This window comes from Alligator mississippiensis, chromosome 3 (assembly GCF_030867095.1).
Source record: "Alligator mississippiensis isolate rAllMis1 chromosome 3, rAllMis1, whole genome shotgun sequence".
NCBI lineage: Eukaryota > Metazoa > Chordata > Crocodylia > Alligatoridae > Alligator > Alligator mississippiensis.
In genome coordinates this window covers 260,842,471-260,862,643 of record NC_081826.1, presented here as the reverse complement: position 1 = coordinate 260,862,643, position 20,173 = coordinate 260,842,471, and the positions used below count along the sequence as shown (strand labels likewise).

At 46.5% G+C, this 20,173-nt stretch overlaps 1 protein-coding gene and 1 long non-coding RNA gene across 4 annotated transcripts in view; one reads left to right on the top strand and one right to left on the bottom strand.

Moving 5' to 3' along the window:
- ADAMTS6 (ADAM metallopeptidase with thrombospondin type 1 motif 6) overlaps positions 1-16,797 on the bottom strand; it is a 352,249-nt gene extending 335,452 nt beyond the window's left edge. For both annotated transcript variants that reach the window (XM_019496068.2, XM_059725136.1), the window contains exons 1-3: positions 16,240-16,797; positions 7,350-7,734; positions 6,206-6,573 (exon numbers count right to left, since the gene is read on the bottom strand). In XM_019496068.2, the coding sequence (XP_019351613.1) occupies positions 6,206-6,573; positions 7,350-7,446 (465 nt within the window). In that variant the 5' untranslated portion in view covers positions 7,447-7,734; positions 16,240-16,797. The remainder of the gene's footprint in view (positions 1-6,205; positions 6,574-7,349; positions 7,735-16,239) is intronic.
- Positions 16,798-16,891: 94 nt separating this feature from the next.
- LOC109285327 (uncharacterized) overlaps positions 16,892-20,173 on the top strand; it is a 41,930-nt gene continuing 38,648 nt past the window's right edge. For both annotated transcript variants that reach the window (XR_002093085.2, XR_002093086.2), the window contains exon 1: positions 16,892-18,846. This is a non-coding gene — a long non-coding RNA (uncharacterized LOC109285327). The remainder of the gene's footprint in view (positions 18,847-20,173) is intronic.

Here is a 20,173-nt window from a genome sequence, read left to right as displayed (position 1 = left end):
GTCACATCCCCAGCTAAACTTCCCCTAATTCCCAAAAATATTTGGTTCTTTGAAGCACAGACTCATGCTAAGATTTACTGCCTCAGTACCCTCAAGAGCATTGTTTTAATTCCTTGGTCACCCCCTCAAATCGAAAATATAATGAAAACCAAAAGGGAAGATAAAACCTTCAGAAAAATATCTGAGAAAAAGGAGGCAGACAAGGTTCTTTGGGTGAATCTGATATCTTTTATTAGACCAACTTAAATAGTTGGAAAACACTTATTAAGCAAGCTTTCAGGTTCAAAAACCCTTCGTCAGGCTAGATTCATAGATTCATAGATGTTAGGGTCGGAAGGGACCTCAATAGATCATCAAGTCCGACCCCCTGCATAAGCAGGAAAGAGTGCTGGGTCTAGATGACCCCAGCTAGATACTCGTCTAACCTCCTCTTGAAGACCCCCAGGGTAGGGGAGAGCACCACCTCCCTTGGGAGCCCGTTCCAGACCTTGGCCACTCGAACTGTGAAGTTCTTCCTAATGTCCAGTCTAAATCTGCTCTCTGCTAGCTTGTGGCCATTGTTTCTTGTAACCCCCGGGGGCGCCTCACCAATCCTCACCAATTCCCTTCTGTGCCCCCGTGATGAACTTATAGGCAGCCACAAGGTCGCCTCTCAACCTTCTCTTGCGGAGGCTGAAAAGGTCCAGTTTCTCTAGTCTCTCCTCGTAGGGCTTGGTCTGCAGGCCCTTGACCATACGAGTTGCCCTTCTCTGTACCCTCTCCAGGTTATCCGCATCCTTCCTGAAGTGTGGCGCCCAGAATTGCATGCAGTACTCCAACTGTGGTCTGACCAACGCCCTATAGAGGGGAAATATCACCTCCCTGGACCTATTCGTCATGCATCTGCTGATGCACGATAAAGTGCCATTGGCTTTTCTGATGGCTTCGTCACACTGCTGGCTCATGTTCATCTTGGAGTCCACTAGGACTCCAAGATCCCTTTCCACCTCTGTGCCACCCAGCAGGTCATTCCCTAGGCTGTAGGTGTGCTGGACATTTTTCCTCCCTAGGTGCAGCACTTTGCATTTCTCCTTGTTGAACTGCATCCTGTTGTTTTCTGCCCACTTGTGCAACCTATCCAGGTCTGCCTGCAGCTGTTCCCTGCCCTCCGGCGTGTCCACTTCTCCCCATAGCTTTGTGTCATCTGCAAACTTGGACAGAGTACACTTCACTCCCTCGTCCAAGTCGCTGATGAAGACATTAAAGAGTATCGGTCCAAGGACTGAACCCTGCGGGACCCCACTGTCCACACCCTTCCAGGTCGAGACCGACCCATCTACCACGACTCTTTGGGTTCGACCCTCTAGCCAATTCGCCACCCACCGGACTGTGCAGTCATCCAAGTCACAGCCTCTTAACTTGTTCACCAGTATGGGGTGGGATACCATATCGAAGGCCTTCCTGAAGTCTAAGTATACGACATCCACCCCTCCTCCTGTGTCCAGGCGTTTCATAACCTGGTCATAGAAAGAGACTAGGTTGGTCAGGCACGATCTGCCCGCCACAAACCCATGCTGGTTTCCCCTCAGCATAATTTGCCCTGCCGGGCTCTCACAAATGTGAGCCTTGATGATTTTTTCAAAGACTTTACCAAGGATGGAGGTGAGACTGACCGGCCTATAGTTGCCCGGGTCCTCCTTCCTCCCCTTTTTGAAAATGGGGACCACGTTAGCCCTTTTCCAGTCCTCCGGGACTTGGCCCGTGCGCCACGAGCGTTTGAATATTCCCGCCAGTGGCTCTGCAATGATGTCGGCCAGTGCCTTCAGCACCCTCGGATGGAGCCCATCCGGGCCTGCCGACTTAAAGGCATCCAGTTCTTCTAAGTGACTCTGCACCACCTCAGGATCTACGTATGGAAGTCTGGCGCCTTGCTGCTGCCTCTCTACAACCCCAGTGAGAGACTTGTCGTGCCCCTCACTTAGGAACACTGAGGCAAAGAACTCGTTGAGGAGTTCAGCCTTGTCCCCCCTATCTGTCACCAATTGTTTCTGCCCATTTAGCAGCGGTCCTATTCCTCCCTGGCCCTTCCTTTTACTCCCAATATATCTAAAAAACAATTTCTTGTTGTCCTTTACTTGGGTTGCCATCCTCAGCTCCATGGTAGCTTTGGCCCGCCTAACTGCCTCCCTACAAGCACGAGCAGAGGAGGTATATTCATCTTTAGTGATCTCACCCTGTTTCCACTTTTTATGTGCTCCCCTTTTGGCCCTTAGGCTGCCCTGGATTTCTCTGGTCAGCCATGGAAGCCTCCTGGCCCTTTTCCCTCTTTTGCCTCGCTAAGGAAGTTTCAGCAGTTGGTGTGCGCTCTTCCTGGATGGAATGAAAAGTAAAGAAGCCAGGGGCTGGGCTGGTCTGCATACAAGACAAGTAGTCAGTGAAAATGTAGATTGAGGAGTCAACGGGTGAGACAGGCTGGGGGGAGGGGGGGGAGGAGGAGAGAAGGGGGATGAAAGTGGAGAGATACCTGGGGAGTCAGATGTCAGGCAGGTTATAATGTTCTTTACTTTTTATAATGTTCTGGCTTCTTTACTTTTCGTTCCATCCATGAAGAGCACACACCAACTGCTGAAACTTCCTTAGCCTGACGAAGGGTTTTTGAACCTGAAAGCTTGGTTAATAATTGTTTTCCAACTATTTCAGTTGGTCTAATAAAAGATATCAGATTCACCCAAAGAACCTTGTCTGCCTATGTCCTTAGACCAACATGGCTACAACCTACGCCCCTGAGAAAAAGGAGAGCATCTAAGTGCAAATTCAATCAAAGGGAAATAATCACTTCCCTTGATTAGCTAGCAACATTCCAACTAATGCAGCCCAGTATGTCATTAGTCTTCTTGGCAACAAGGGCACACTGTTGGCTCATATTCAGCTTATTTTCTGCTGTAACCCCCAGGTCCTTTTCTGCAAAGCTGCTGCTTAGCCAGGCAGCCCCCAGCCTGTACTGGTGCATGGTACTCCATAGAACCGTGGAAAATACACAAATTTCCAGCCAGAACAGGTGGTAGGAGAGCTGGAAACAGGAACATGTTAGGGTCCTGGTTCTTGGAGACATGCAAGTACAACATAATATAAGCATTTGCTTTTTTTTAAAAGGTTCTAACTCCTGTGGGTGTGCAGAAAAGTTTGAAAATTAGGTCCAAGGACAGCTAATATAGTGGCATACCTGAATTCAGTATACCTGAATCTGCACAGAGCCTGAAAATTAGCTCAGAGATGTATTTATCTAAATGGAGCATTGACTCCAAGCACCTAGCTGCAGATGCCCCTACCAGCACTGCCCAGCAAAGAAGCCTCTGTTAGTGATAGGGGAAGAACGCAGTGATTTTGACCCACATACTGGCAGATGGGTTAGATGGGTTCCCACGTACTGGTAAATGGGCAGGAGGGTTCCTGCCTCTATTAGGAAGAAGAAAGCCCATCTGGCTTGCTACCTCTACTACTATTTCTGAAGAGTGAAGGGAGTCTCATGGTTCAGTGTTTCTGGAACAGGTAGTGGCCTCCTGATACTGCCATTCCAAGTAAAAGGCATGGCCATGATGAGGGGTGAAGGCCACTGGAAGCCTCACTCTATGGTGTGCCTAGGACCCAGAACTGCCTTAATCCATCAGGGCTTTGGAAAGCACAATATGATGATAACATCACACTGAAGTTACCAACCTACCAAGAAGCAAAAAGAATATCTAATGAAAAGACAAGGACAATAAGCACAGTACTGAAATCAGAGGAGCATGTAAACTGTAGAAGCCAAAAATTAAAATAATTAAGTATTTGATATTTAAAATAACCAGCAGTGATACAGTTAGAATACGCTGTGAGCGGTTGCAGATTATGGGTTAATACCATTTCTTGCCTGCACACCTCTGACTTCTGAAAAGAGGGCTGATGAGCAAGGGTATGGCTAGGATCCAGGACATCTGGGCTCTATCTCTGCTCTGGGGAGGGTGGGAAGGGCTGGCAGTAGTGCATCCTAGGATGCTGGAGGTCTGCAAATTGCTCATTTTATCTGTGTGGAGCAGACAGAAGTTACCTTAACATGAGCTAAGTAGCACAACCCAAAGTTAAGCCTGAAGCAGCATAACTTTGAGATGTTGCATTTAGCATGAGCTAATGAGCTTTAACTTGCAGACACTAGCATTAAGTGCTCTTAGTATGGATGATCTAAGTATAACCTGTAATTTTACTCAAAGACAGAGAAATTCTATCCAAACAAACTAAGTCAATATCTCTAGGGGCGGCAGAGAGAGGAAATCAGCTGCAGCAGGAGCTTATTGGCTGACCAAGGGGAAGCAAGAGCTGAAACTATTTGGGGGCACCAAAATGCTGATTGTTGCTCTCAAAATGATGCTTGCCACCGTATGCCTCAAAGGACAAATTCCTGTGAAAGGAATAAGGGAATTCCAGCATGTTTAATTCTGGTGAGCAAAGACCCAAGAATGGAAAGCCAGGCACTATGTCACCTTTAGAGAAAAGGAGATCACATGCAGGTGACTCGGGCTTAGACTTAGACTCATGCTGCAGAAAGAAAATAAGTTTCTAAAGATGAATCACAAAGTGAAAACTGGGTTCAGCCCAAGTATGTTCACTGCATATCCCCATTAATCAGACTACACTATGGGATGGCAAACTTTTGCCACCAGAACACACTGAATGAGACTCAGACGGTGCCACAGGCCACACCTGTGCACTCCCCAGCAATCAGCAGATGCGAAGAAGGGCATACATAGAAGAGGCACGTGCTAGTGCCCTGGTCATATCAGCAGCAATGCCTTCATGCAAAAAGTTTTACTCCCTTAAACTACAGCCAAAGCCTACAGTAAGGATGCCTCCTCTGCTGCTGTGGCAGAATACCTGAGCTGCTGCAGGCTAGATCCAGTCTATTCATAGGCCACAGGTTGCTGACCCCTGCATTATACAAAGCATTCAGCAGAGAAATATATTTTAACTAAGCTTCTTAAAAACAAATTATCTGGTTTGAAATCCTTCTCCAATTTCTATTTCCTGAAGACTACCCAAGAGTGTGTTACTCTGTGAAATCGTGGATACCATTCATTATACACACTGCAATCTATTCTAGTTAGCTTGGTTCTTATCTGGCACTCACCACTGTAGTAGTAGTAGGCTTTTGTTATCAACCGTGCCCTAGCATGTATTATTCTATGGCATTTTCAGGGATAAAAAGAAAGTTCCCAAATGAGTTCTGGAGGAAAAAAGCTCTTTTCTAAAAATTAGTTAAATCTTCCTGTCCCCAACACAACAAGATGCTACCTCTGCATGCTACCATAGTGGGAATAGTGAATGAATAATGATTTTCTCATAGAAAATAGCAGTGTATATTTTTTAATTTACAACAGTATTCGGTAGATGTTTGTTTTGGTATTTCCCAACTATTGTTCTTTTTTATCACTTTATTTTAGACATAATAATGTCATGTTATGTTTAGGCTTTGGCTCTAGTTTAAGGAGTAAGACTTTTTCCAAGCAAAAATTGCTGCTGGTATGCCCAAAAGTGTCATCAGGAATGAGAACAACATACAGAAAACACTAGGATTTCTAACACTACTTTTACTTCATGCAGCTCTTTCATTTATAAACAAAGATCTTGTAAAAGGTTTAAATGATCATTTTGTGACTCTGGTATTTTGCCATGCGTTCTGCTTTTCTCTTCACTCTTTGGGTTTATAGCTTTGATGACTTTTACACCAGTTCTTCCCCCTCTCTAAGTTTTTCTGTATCCAAATCTTCACAGGTGCCAACACCTTGAAATAGGATCTCAGAGCAACCAGTGCCTCACATGAAGCACTCAGCACTTTACAGGATTAGACATTTTATCCTTAAAGTTTAAAACATCTGACAAATCTAGTCTCTCTCTAGCCCTATTCTTGCAACCATAATACAGGCACAGGCAACAATGAAGAGGCTGCCTGTTGTATGACAAAAGGATTAATGCCCTAGTGCTTACACTGAAGTTTAAAAGTGTGTTGACTACTTTTCTTCAGAACCCAGTTGTTGTTTGTTTGTTCGTTGGGGGGGGGAGGGGGGAGAGGCAGAGGGGGTCTTCCTGGCTGCTTGCTTCTTGCAAGAACATGAAGATATGCCAATTAAGTTCTTCCTCTGTATTTTAAATGGACAAGTACACTATCATACTAAAATATATAACATACACTTACCAGACCATTGCAGTTGCTTAAGGCCACTTTAGTTGTACTATGCTGGTCTTGCAAATATCCTGTGTAATGACAGTGGTCTAAAAAATCATGTTTCCATTGAGGTCCATCTTTCCCCCAGTATTCTACTGTAAAGTGTTTGGACACCAAATCTGTGTTGAGAGTCAGGTTTAAATGAAAGTGCTTGCCATAGGCAGAAAGTTTAAAAAATAATTTAGATGCTGCCAGTTCTTGGTCATAAGAGTCTGTACTTCTCCTCCTCCTCCTTGAGGGTTTAGCATTTTTCACAGTAAAGCTGAGGAAGGCTCCATTTTGATCAACCCTTATTGGGATTGTTAGTTGGTAGTGTTCAAGGTATGACAGGAATTCCTCTTTGTAATCACAAGGTAAGACAGTCCAGGAAGTGGGCATAAAAGAGAAGAAAATATAACAGGAAACAACAAGTAGTAGTATAAATATTAACTACATATGGCTAAATCCCATTGCATAAATGACTGAAAGTCATTTTTCAGGGATATGCAAGATGAAAAGATTTGCTAAATAAAATAGAGGAAAAATTCATTTTAAAAATCAGCAAACTTGTGCAGATTATTAATTTTATGCTACTAGAAATAAAAACATATTTTAAATACATTATATATCTGCCTATTTAACCATGCTACATCAAAGTGTGGGACTAAAATCTACCCTGGGAAGGTGTTGATACCCAACGATAAAACTATTAGATCCACCTGCAAGAATAAACATAATTACAATGAAAAAAGACTTTTATACAAAACATTTAAACATCTTTTCATTTTTCTACAAATGGGAATAGTACAATATATATTTTGACCTTTTAAGTCCCGCAGTTTTAAGAGATGTTTATGGTCAATTTTTAACATGCTTTGCATGTAGCATTATGGCTAGATTTAATTTGCAAGACTCCTTTATAGCTAAAATTAGCCAGAAGAGAAGTTAAAACATCAATCTTAGAATTGACTGACATAATTAATTTCCCTCTAACTGAACTTTCACAGTAATAAATCATTACAAAAGTACCTTTGGGCCCATGTGATCTATCATCTCTTATATAGTCATGGTTTAGGAAAGAATTACTTAACCTTAGAGTAAAATGCCTTGCCAGCTATAGAACTAAGACCCCTACCTTGAGAACTATATGAAAGCCTGTTGTCACTGTGAAATTCCGATGAAGCCATGACTAGGCTCAAAATCCAGGTCAACGTCTTCCACAAAATTTCCATAATTTAGAAAAAAAATGAAAGTTTGTTTTTCTTTGGAGGGCTACCTATGTGCTATAGAGTTAACTCCACTCCAGAATCGCACCATAACAGGTATATTAATTTTATCTTACTTCCAAGCTAATTATTGGATGCTCCACTTTTTGACAGGCACTCTTTTCCAACAACCTGCACTTTCTTCTATAACTGTAGTCATTTTCTCAGTTTAAAAATAAGCATTTTTGTAAAAATCCTTAGGATATCAGTAAGATGTTAGAGTGGGTAGTTACTGAACTTTGCCCATGTCTTTACCTGAAAAAAAGAAAAACAAAAACAAAAAAAAATAAGTTAAAGATCTATTTTAAATTGGAAGAGCTATACTATACTACCGAATCAGAGATGAGTGCCATGAACATGTTTAGCAATTATTCTTTATCATGAATTCCTTAATTGTTTGAGGCCCCAATTCTATAGAAACTTACACACATCCTTAACTTTCAGAATGTGCATATTTCCATTGACTTCAGTGGATATACTAATCTTCTTGAAATTAAATGGATGTGCATGATTTATAAGATCAAGGATGCCAAATTTATTAATGCCAAATATACTGATTAAAATATAAATAGTGAGCACATGCCTGCTTGTAATGTCTTCACTAGAGGACATGGGTAGACTTAGGATTTTGAAAAGGGGAGTTCAAATGATGTGGTGCATCATCCCACATAAAACAACACATAATTCTCTCCAGTGAAAAAGAAATCAGATATTTTATAAATATGCTAGGAGCCTAGGACTTGATTATTCAATTTAAAATTGAAACAAAAATAAATAAAACTTAATTGGAATGTGCATTAATGTGCCATTAAGTATAAAAAGCACAACAAACTAGGCAAAAATAATCAAAAGATGCTGTTTAATTAGTCCTGTAATCATTACAGTTAAATACACATCTCTTTTTCAGCTTCATAAAACAAAACCTAGCTTTCTAGAGCATCTCAGTGCATCCAGTGCTTCACTAAAAGTTATTTTCATACCTGAGTTAATATTCACCTGAATTAATGTTTATAGCTAGAGTTAAAAACCATCTGTAATGCTGTTAAATAGGAGCTACATAACCAGGAGCAGCTAACAGCAGAATTGCCAAGAAAGGATAGCTGAATTAGTGGAACATGAAGACCATTAAAAAAGAGAGAGGACTGTTAACACCTATGGACGGAAGAGTATAGAAGAAATCAGGTAGATTATAATGAGCCATGAAGTCAATTGAGTACCTCACACCTGCCTAAATAGAAATGCTGCTGCTGCTTCCACCACCAGACACTTGGTTTTAAATTTTGGATAGACCAGGAATCAAAAGGAGGGTGCAAATGCAGCACTGTACCCCTCCTGGATCTGTCCCTGATACTAGCTAATTAAGCCTAAGACACTTGAGGGCATTTTTACACATGCAAGCACTACAGTGCTTGCAGTTGTATAAGTAGCAAAATGTGTATCAGCGCTGAGAAAATGCAGCAACGTGCTTTTAAACTAAAACACATTGGAGGTACTTTAGTTCAAAAGCGCACCGCCTTCTGTGTACTGATGCGCATTTTGCCATTTATACAACTGCATGCGGCACAGCGTAGCGCGCATCAGCTTGTGTGCAGAGCAGACTCAATTAATCGAGTCTACGCTGAAGCAACAGATCTCCAGCGCATCATGAGACAAAAAGATACGTGTATAAATGCCCTGACAGACAACAGAAGAACCTTGAAAGGCATCCAGTGCACAGTTACCTTTTTACAATGTAAATTTTATTATTAGTCAAGGCCTGGTTCTGCTGATGTTGGCAAAATTTTCATTCACTTCAAGGTGAGTTTTAGTTGGTACCAAACAATTAATGTCTGCATTTAAAACTGTTAATTGTATATATTGGCAGTCTTTTAAATGTTAGCAAAGATGTTTTCTATGCACAATCATTTAATGTATTTTTATACATGTCAAGAATTTTTAGGAGACTGGGGGAAGTTGGGCTATATAAATTGTTGGTACTGATTCAATGTAACAAATTATCTGTTATTTTGTTTTAAATGTCAGTTTCCATATATAATATCACGATGTGTAACTGCTTTCAATACCCATGTCTCAATAGTAGTCAAACAAAGCACCTGAAAAGTTGAAAACAACTTAAATAAAAAGGCCTAAACACATATGAAATCACTAACTGTATTTTACAGCACCTTTGTCACTTAAGACAAGGATTTATACAGTTTATACATTTCTGTAACATGGAGAGCCTGTCCGTACAGCTTTTATTCACACATACCTTCCCTTTGAAGTTAGTGGAACTGTTTGCATAAATAAAGATTGTAGAACTGGGTTCATAACGTGCATCACTGTTCAAAGTGCACACCAAATTCATCTCAATACGTTCATCCTCAAGGAAAAGCTATTTATTAGTATTGAAATTAATACAGGGAATGTTATGTAACCAGTCATTAAACCATAGTTTATTATTACTATAAGAATAAAACTAGACACAGGATTCCATTTCCTTTAGCCTTCATTCACAACTGAATATAGTATTTAATTATAGCATGCTGAGAAAATAAAATAGAGATAAAAGATGCTTTGCAAGTGGATGGTGTGGCATGGATTTGTTATTTTTGAAGGAGGAGAACATAGATATACTTCTATCTGCCGTTATTCTCTTTACCACAGGGGTGGGCAATTATTTTGGGCGGAGGGCCGCTTACCCAGTTTTGGCAGGCTGTAGAAGGCTGCATGGGTAGCCCCACCCCTTGACAGGTGCTCCGGCCCCTGGTCACCATCTTGGGACCAATGTCCCAAGGCCAGCACCGGTGGGGCCCAAAGAGAGGCGCAGGCTGGCAGGGGTCTGTACAGCTGGGTTGGGCTGCACCAGCAGGGAGAGGGGGGAGCTGGCCCGGCTTCATAGAGCCCCTGCCAGCTGGGGCCCCACCAGCACTGACCCTGGGGCACCGGTGCGGGCCCCGTGCTCCCACTGGCCCCCCAGCCCCATGGTACAAGCTGGGGGCAGCACACAGCCCTGACCCCCTGCTCACTGGCAGGGAAGAAGCTGGTGCTGAGTGTGGGGAAAAGCATCCCCTCACCCGCCCCATGGCCGACGCTCCCTGCTGCAGGCACTCGCAGCCCATGTGGCGCTGTCTGGATCAGGCACAGGCAGTCCCAGGTGGGCTGTGAGCAGCTGCAGTGTGGGGCATTGGCCACACAGTGAGTGAGGAGCCACTCTTCTCCACGCTCAGCACCAGCTTGTAACCCAGCCCTGCTACCAGCCTGGCAGTGCGGCTGGGTTACAAGGTGGTGCTGAGTGCAGGGGCAGGGGGGAAAGCAGCCCCTTGCCGGCCCCATGCCCGGTGCCCCGTGCTGCAGCCGCTCACAGCCCACCTGGGGCTGCCTGTGCCTGCTCCAGACATCCCCGCGTGGGCTGTGAGTGCCTACAGCAGGGAGCGCCAGCCATGGGGTGGGCGAGGCAACGCTTTTCTCCATGCAGGGAAGGAGCCCAGGGAAAAGCTGAGCCAGGGGGAAAAGTGGCCTCTGCCCTGCCCCATGGCTGGCGCTCCCTGCTGCAGCCACTCGCAGCCCGCACAAGGCTGTCTGGAGCAGGCACAGGCAAACCCACAAGGGCTGCGAGTGGCTGCAGCACGGGGCGCCGACCACAGGGCAGGGAAGGGGCTGCTTCCCCCCCATGCTCCTTCCCTGCCTGGAGTCCCCCCCCCCACCAGCCTTCTCCCCCCCACTTACCTGCAGTTCCCACGAAAGACAGCCACATGCTCCCAGGCCAGAAGCCCCAGCTGGGGCTTGGGGGGGGGAGGGGCAGGGCCTGTTGTTGGAGCCCACCGGGCTTCCCCTGGGTCCTACTGCCCTTGGTTCCTGTCACTTTTGACAGGAACCAAGGGCAGAGAAATATTAATTTTCTACATTTTTCAGAGGCCCTGCGGGCCAGATAGAATGACCGCGTGGGCCAGATCTGGCCCGTGGGCCGTATTTTGCCCACCCCTGCTTTACCATGTCACACAAAGTGGCTGCTAATGCCATGGGGTTGGTCACCCTGATTTTAGATAGACATCCAATCTTGATTGAAGCATTTAATGATACAATCTATCCTACAGTCTTAAGACAAGTTAAAAACTTAAACTTTAATTTAATTTTTAACTCACAGTTAAAATTCTGCCTTACCTCCCACTTGAATGTCTAGTTTCATCTTCCAGCCACTAGATCTTGTTATAGCTTTGCCTACTAAAAAGACCTCTACTATCAGAAATCTTATCCTCATGTAGGTTCCTATTGCCTGATCAAATTATAGCTTAACCTTCCCTGAACTCTGTCTCTAGTCAAAAATCAAGTGAAAAACTGATTCTCTAAGGTTGGAGATTGTGACTGGGTTGTGCCTGTGGTCCTGCTGGGATTTAAACTTGGAGATGCCTGGCTAGAAGGTCTTGCCCCTCTGGTCAGGGTCGGACCAATCTTAAACAATTCCCTGAACTGTTCATCTTGGACTAATCTTAAATCTCTCATTGTAAGGCAGGGTTTTCCAGATTTCTCGCTACTCTTGTAGCTCTTTTCTGAACCCTTTCTGAAAGATATATACTAGAACTAGACATGATATTCTAATAGTATGTCTAATGACATATACTGGGGGAATATCACCTCCCAACACCTATTCAGTAGTCTTCTCTTTATACACTGAAAAATCATGTTACTTGTCTTAGCCACAGTCTCACAATGGAGAGCTTATTTCCAGCAAGTGCCTATGATATATTATCTTAACATTATAGTCTCTTTAAACTGTAAAACATAAGGAGGCTATATAACTCATACTTCTGCTAGTACTCATGGTGCCTGTCACCTTTATATCCCTACAAGTTCAGCATTTGTCGGTAGAGGCTAAAAGTCATTATCATGTAACATCTTTTCAGTGACCTACACTAATTGGTTTGAAATGCCCCATCAAAATAAATACAGGAAAAGTGTTCATGCAACAAAATCTCTGATTTAGTAGTGGGATAGAATTCCTTTACCCATTGGTTTGGCAGAACTGCAGCCAATATAAACCACTAAAAATAGGCCAAGCATGTTTTCCTCATGCTCTGGGACAGGGGCATGGAGGACAACCTGCCCACAGTGCCCCATGTACTCTCTCTCACTCCAGCATGATGCTGGGGCAGTATATAAAAGCTTCTGCTGCGTATAACCAATGTGCTCTCTGCATGAATTGAGGATCCAGCCTTCATTGCCCTCAGTGACACCTTTTGTCAGCAACAAATTTGTAATAAGCCAGGCTGTGTCTACCTCAGTAGTTCTCAATCTTTTTTAGACGCAAGTCGTTTCTGGGAAAGTACCAGTTCTTAGTTCACAGTATCATAGAGAAGTAGGGCCTCCAGAGGTCATCTAGTTCAACCTCTGGCCTGAGGCAGGATCACCCCCCTGTACGAACCATCCCGGACAAACCATAATTTCAACTCTACATAGGACTGCCGTCAACCCTAACACAACACAGACCTAACACCCTAACCTGCCACAGGTAAAGGGGGATGGCAGCAGCCAATGTCCTGCTGCTGTAAAGGTGGTCAACATACACTCAAGAGATCCTAGGGAGAGGGTGCTATAGAGGAAGGCCAACCCCCCAGTCTGGACCAATCTGACCATTTTAAAGCAGCAGGATGTTGTCTGCCGCGGTTCCCCTGCTTTACCTGTGGTGGGTTAGGGTGTTCAGTCTGTGCTGTGTCAGGGTTGAGGGCAGTCTTATGTAGAGTTTAGATGATGGAGTGTATGGGATGGTTTGGGTAGGGCTGATCCTGCATCAGGCTGGGGGTTGAACTACTTCTCCATGACTCTGTGTGTATGATTATAACCAGGGGGTAACATTTCTTCCTGACCCCAAACCTGGCAGTTGGTCAGACCCTGAGCGGAGGGGCAAGACCTCTAGCTGGGAGCATCCAGGAGAAGTCCCAGCAGGAGCAGAGGCACAGCCCAGTCAGTCCCCAGCCTTGGAGAATCCATTTTTCACTGGATTTTTTACTACAAACACTAGCAATCCTGAAGCTGCTGGGAACTGTGAGGGGCCACAACCCACCCACACACTCTTGACCCTGGTCCCTGCCGATGCCTACTTGAACCCTCAGGGCTTCGCAGCCAACTCCATCTGAAAAAGGGACACATGGCACAAGCTGTTTAAAGCCCCCGGGGAAAGGAAGTGGACAGGGAGAACAAAGAAGACAATGACACAACTGGACCTGAAGACAGTGAGGAGGACAACAGCAGGATCAGCAGCAGTGGAAGCACAGCAACATCAACAGCGACAAGGACTGTGAATGAACTGAGATGGTAAACCCCAAATCAAGGCTGGGACTAATGAGACACTTCGGGTTTGGGAAGGGCAGAGGATGGGGGTGCTGTTATTGAAACGGGTGCACAGGTTTCTTAAGGTGGTTTGGAAAAGAAAAGGTGCAGTGGAAGTCTATGATAAAGGATGTGTATGTCTGTGTATATATATATATATATATATATATATATATATATATGTATGTATGTATATAGATATATTTTAATAATTTAAAAAAAATTCTCTCCTGAATCCAGTTTGCAGCGGGACCACCCGCGGGAAGGCGCTCGGGCGCGGGCAGCCCCCGGGGAGAAGCCAGGTCCGCCTGGTGCCGGGACGGGGCGGGAGGGCAGCTCCCAGGGCGCCGGGGTGGGGCTCGGCGCGGCTCCAGCAGCTGCAGTGTCCGGCGCCCTTCCCTCCTCCCCGGACCCGGGCTACGTCGGGGGCGCCTCCGAGGGCCAAGCAGGCACCTGTGGGTCCGCCGCCGCCTCACGGAGAGCCGGGAAGCTTCCTGCGGCCAAGCCCGTCCGGGGAGTGCGCCGCAGCCGGGCACACGCGGCCGCGCCAGCCGCGGGGCCCTCGGGGCGGGCACAGACGGGCTGCGGCTTAGCAGGGGCCCGGGCCGCGAGCGCAGCCCCGTCAGAGGCTTGCGACCGGGTCCCCCCGAGCAGGCGCGTTGCCTCTTGTCCCGAGTCCTGCCCGCAGCCCGGGAGCAGCCTCCCGGTTAGACACACATGGCTGGCTGTCAGCTATGCCCCGGGGGAAGCGGCATACGCCGCTTGTTTGGTTTAGGGCCGCATCCCGGGCGGGGCGGGGCGGGGCGGGCCAGGAGCCGCCCTGCCTGCCTGCCTCCCGCCTCGGGCTCGCCCTCGCCCTCGCCCTCGCCGCCTCTCACATGCGAGTCACAGAGACGGGACAGAGCCGCGTCTCCAATGGGCAGAAGCGGGCAGTCCGCCCCGCCGGGGCTACGAGTGGTTGCTACGGAAATGCGGAGGGAGGGGCGAGAGGGGACAAGGAGGGGGTGGGAATAAATCAAACCACATTCAATTACAGGTATGGGGCTGCCCATTACCCCGCTGCTTCAAAAGCCTGAGGATTAGAGAGTTGCCCCTGGGAGTTACACAGGCAGAAACAGCGACACGCAAACCGCGCTTTAAAGGCTCGCCGCAAAAGTGGGCTTTCTGGGGAGGAGAGGGGGGTGCAAAGTACACACAACGGGGAAAAGGGGCCTTATTAATCAAACACCAAGGCGTGGACAATACAAGTGCTGCTGTGTGCGCTGTAATGTAAACCATCAGCTCAGCTACCACCTTGAGGGAGAAACAAAACCGCAGTTATCTGACCAGCTCTTTCCCCCGAGCCTGCCCCGCTCCTCCCCTCGAGTCCCGCCAGACTAATGTCATGGGCACTACGTAAAAAAAAAAAAAAGGGGGGGTGGGGGACAGACCCTCAAGAAGAATTCCGCAGTAAATATCAATAGAAAAGAAAATTGGAGTTAATCAGACACACTCCCCTTAAAGAAAATTCTTGGGGGGAAATAAAATTTAAAAGCCCTGTTCCCCCCCGAGGGACTGAAGGGTAGAGTCTAGCTGCTCTGGTGGAGTTGATCCTAAAGTTAACATTCAGCAGCCCATTTCCAGACAGCAGCGCTAAATCTATTTGGATAAAACGCGTGTGACCCAGACACTTGGCACCTCGCCACGCTGCGTTGCACCGGCAGCCCAAATAAAAACAAGAGTCTGAGACACTCTCCTCTCGCGCGCTCTCTTTTTCCACTCTTGTACAATGAAAGAGATGAGCGAAGACACGAACTGGACACACATCATCAGGAAGCTGGATCCCAATTATCTCTCCCCCCACCCCTCCAAAAATCCCTTTGAACTCAGTGCCATAAGCTAGACACACACAGACACACACCGATAAATAAGGCTCCTGAGGGTTAACTGCGGAGCAAATCCCAAGGGGCTAGAAGTAAATCAAAACCACACGCTCCCATCGCTTTGATTAGCCTATTAAGAGCTTAACATCCAGAGCATCAGAGCTGCAGCCCGCACGTTAATGCGGACCCTTGGAGTCCAGACACAAAATATGCACTTGTCTGACCGCTGAAGCAGACTCTGACATGACACTACCAAATGCTTTTTTTTTAAATTGAAACAAAGTCGAATAGTTTGTTTTTTTAAATCACAGTTTCCACTAATAATTCAGTGTAAACCTGGAAAAGAATGCTCGGCTCAAGAATACACTTAATAAATCACCATCCTTTGCAACTGCAAAGTCTCGCATCCCCATCCCCCAGTAATCCTCAAGCCTCAAAGGTTCCTCTCTGAAATTATTCCAAATGCACCTCGCCAAAATGCAGTCTAAACTTTCCCCCCTGCTCTCCCCCCAAGATCTACACGCATCGTTATTCAGGAGACAAGAAAAGCACAAGGAAAAGTTGCATTGTATAGCGTGAAGTCTTTCCTTACCGTTTTCATCTTCAATTTCTGATATAAAGTTAGTTTCAAACAATAGAGATTGCACTGGACGATTCCCGTATTCCTCTCTGCTTTGCCCTCTTTGCAGGCAACACCAGTTATAATCTCCAACAGAATGAAATCCTCTAACTTTCCTAAAACGGGTTTTTTAGAAAAACGAACGGACTTGGCAGAGAAGGGGATGCCATCAATTCACCCAGGCTATCACCCTGCACATTTTGTCTTTCCAACCAAAAGAAGTGAAAAAGAGGGGGAAGAGGAAGGAAGGAAAACAGACTTATTTTGGGGTGGGGGTGGGTACCCTCTCCTTGACCAGCCTCCTCTGTGCAAAGTACCATGTGAATATCATCCGAGTTGGGGGAAGGGAGGGAGGGGAGAGAGAGAAAGAGAGAGAAAGAGAGATAGGGAAAGCAGGCAGGGAGAGCAGGAAGGACTCAAGAAAGTTTTGTTGAAGTAGCCCTAGATCTCTTCTCACTACCGGCCTCCAGCCAAGTTTCGAGCTGCAGCAGCAGAGGAGAATTTTGGCAGCTTTGCCCGGGAGGCTGAGCACACACTGACGTCAGTCTGCAGATGTGCCTCTGGCTCCCCTGGCGCTGCTGCGCATGTCGGGCCCATCACGTGGAGGGGGAGGGGGATGCAGAGGTACAATCAGGGTAACCAGAGGGGAAAAAAATCATTCACAAGGGTTTAGACAATGTAAACTTTTCCACCACGCGAACGGGAGCAGCCCCGGCCCCGCAGCCCTCCCCTTTCCTCGGGGAACCTCGCAGAGGCAGGCGAGCTCCCGCGCTACCTTTCCGGAGGGGGAGGCTGGCCGGGGGCAGAGGAGTTAAGCTTCCCTGGCAGGACCCCCGGGCTGCAGCGTCCTGGTGCGATTACAAAAGCCAATGGAAAGGCTGTGGGCTTCACCCCGGGCCGTGCTGGGGGGAGGGGGCGAGGGACCGGACCTGGGCTGAGCCTCAGCCTGAGGAGCTGGTTGGATTCTCCCCGACCCAGAGCTGGAGAAGGGGCTTGTTGTCGGCTGCCTCCGCACTAAGCAATCAGGACTTGTGGGAGAGGTGATATCTTTTCTTAGACCAAATAGATTTTTGCAAAATTTCTAAGCCTGCAGACGTGCTGGCAGCAGGGCTTTCCTAGAGCATCCCCCCCGGTAAGGCTCCCGGCGGGTTTGCACACAGCCGGCGTGTCCCTTTTCCCGGCCTTCCCGCAGGGATGTGCTTCTTGCTCGGCGCCCGGCACTCGCACCTCCCGGGCGGTCCGGCGGCTTCCGCCTCCCCAGGGCTCGGGCTCTGCCTGCCGCTCGCTGGCCCCGGGCTCTGCCAGAGCCCGGACAAAAAGCTGCATCCTTTCCAGATGGGGTTAAGCGACGCGGCTGGGGTTTGAAGTGGCAGCTGGGCCGGGCGGCTTTGCGGAGCGAGGTTACTGAACGGGACTAGGTGGGAGCTCCTTTCGGGGGCGCACAACAAAGAGGCGAGTGCGCCTGTCCCTCGCGCGCCACATGCGCTCAGCCCGGACTTTACACATCAAACAAGACGAGACGTTGCACTTTCACTTTCATTTGCAATGAGAAACCTGCTGGCACCAAACAGGGAGGAGGAGGGGGAGGGAAGCCCAAGGATGTCTTCCATGCAGTGAGATCCTGAACATAATCTGGCATACAGATCGGAAACGGGAAAGGGTCTAGGGGAAGGTCGTCTCGCACTGGTGTGATCTGCTGAATCATTTATGCGGAGTGAGGCGAAGGGCGAGCTGGGGGTGCTGGTGCTCGGGGGGCGAGAGGGTGGAACTGGCGTCTTGAAATCCCAGCTCTCACACCCGCCAAGTTAATTTCCGATTGCCAAAAGGAGAGAGGGGTGGGGGAAAAATCCCTTCCTGAATCTAGGCTCTAAGATTTCAAGCTTCTGCTAACATTATTTCCCATCTGATGGGGTTTTTTTCATCCTACGCCGGAGGTAGTAGGTGTAATTCTTCTGGTGAATCCATGAATAGTTGGCTTAAGTCTGAAATGATTCAGACTGGAAACGTCCAAGAGGAGTTATTCCAATTCTTCTCCGAGTCCTGAAAGCGAAAAGCATCAGTCTACAGAGTCAATCGTCCTCATCGTGACCTTAATCAGGATTTGGCTATGTGCCACTTCAAATGTAGAGCTTGGTCCTGTGGTTGGCATTGACAGCTCCAAATAAACACGCTCCATATGGGAGCGGCACGTTTGCTTTTAAGATAAAGAGCCATTCTAGAGGAGTTTGGATTGCTGCACACAGGCACGTGGGCTCGCTCCTCACAGTAGCTCTAAGTATTAAGAACCTTTAAAAGTAGTTTATTTGTCATCGATCGCACTGAAATGTGCCGGGGATGGACAACACAACACGACTCCCGCGCGGTCTTTGACCAAACTACTGTTCCAAGGACTTTAGGGTAACAAAACATCTCCAGAGCAGAGTGTAACTACAAATGTCATGTCTGAACTGTGAAATAACGCCCCTAAGAGATGCCAGAATTCAGACAGAAAACTGTTTTATTCTCGGGATCTGTGGTCAACCTGACGATGCCCTTCATGTAATTGCTTATTCAAAGAGCGCCATCCTGCGGCTGAATGCGGTAAGCGGCGATGAAAGTGGCTGGCCGGACTTAGAGGTAGCAATTTTCTCCCCTCTGTGAACAACGTGCTCCGTGTGCAGGGGTGTGAGTTCCTGGTCTGCTGTGTGCTTTTCTCTTTGTTCTGTGCACACAGTAACTGTGTGTAGCTGAAGTGTCTGTGTTCATGCCTTTGTGGATTCTGCCTCTGTATAGCATATAATATGTATGTGTATTAAAGAACCCCAACTGATATTTTCTTTAAGTTCATGTATGGCAATCAATGTGATGGATGGGTTGTTTCAACATTTTGTTCAGCTGCGGCATATGTATTATGTGCTCACATTAGGATGCATTAGGATGCATCTACAGAATCATTCAAAAAGCAAGAGGCACACGAGGAGGTGATTACTACCCTATTTTGCTGCAGCATACACCTTTAAGGCCAAAGCACCAATGACTTGCTCTTTTTACTTTTTTTTTTTTAAAGCAGATGTATGGATCAGTAGAAGAGTACTGTCTGTTACTTTGCTCCTCACTTTCAAAAAGAACAGATTGCAAGCAGAGGCAGTTGGTTACCTCCTACCCTTCCAGATCCAGCAGGAATGTGAGAAGCATATTGGTGTCCTTTACTCCACTTCCTAAAATTAGTAGGATTGCAAAGAAAGCTATAGGGTGTACTGCTGCTCCTCCTCTAGAGACATCAGAATAAAGCTGCATGGGGGACAGTTTCCCTGTCCTGTCAAACTGGGATTTCAATTTTATTTTGCATTCTACACACAGACAAAACAGACATAAATCTTATAAATGGACATAAACCCCAGATAACATTCTCCCAGGTTTAAATCATCTTTATTTTTCATGATTCAGATGAGGAATTTCAACCTGGCTTTCTCACATGCATGCCCTGATCATCATCAGGCTATGGACTACTGTTGCCGAAACTTTCTTAAGTTTCTCCTGGTCCAGCTATTCCACTATGCATAACTGATTAAATATTCATCATGGTAGAGAGAAACTAACTCTGTTGCTAAGTATTTAGACCTCTCACATGGGAAGTGAAGACCCAGGTTCCCATCCTGATCAACATCAACAAGAGAAGCAATTTAAGCTTGGGTTTGGTAATTCCAGGTGATGGTCCGGAACATCAAGGTCTCCCTATTCCAGAATAGCCCTCTCTTCCCCTCCCCTTCACTCAGAGCTAAGACACCTTTTCCAACAAAAGTTTGTTTAAAAAAAATTTTGTTAAAAAAGTTTTTCCCATGTGGAAAAATTCCTGACCAACTCTGATTAGACCTTCTAAAAGACCTCCAAATGCAACAATAGATTTACTGTACCTTTCTCCACTACA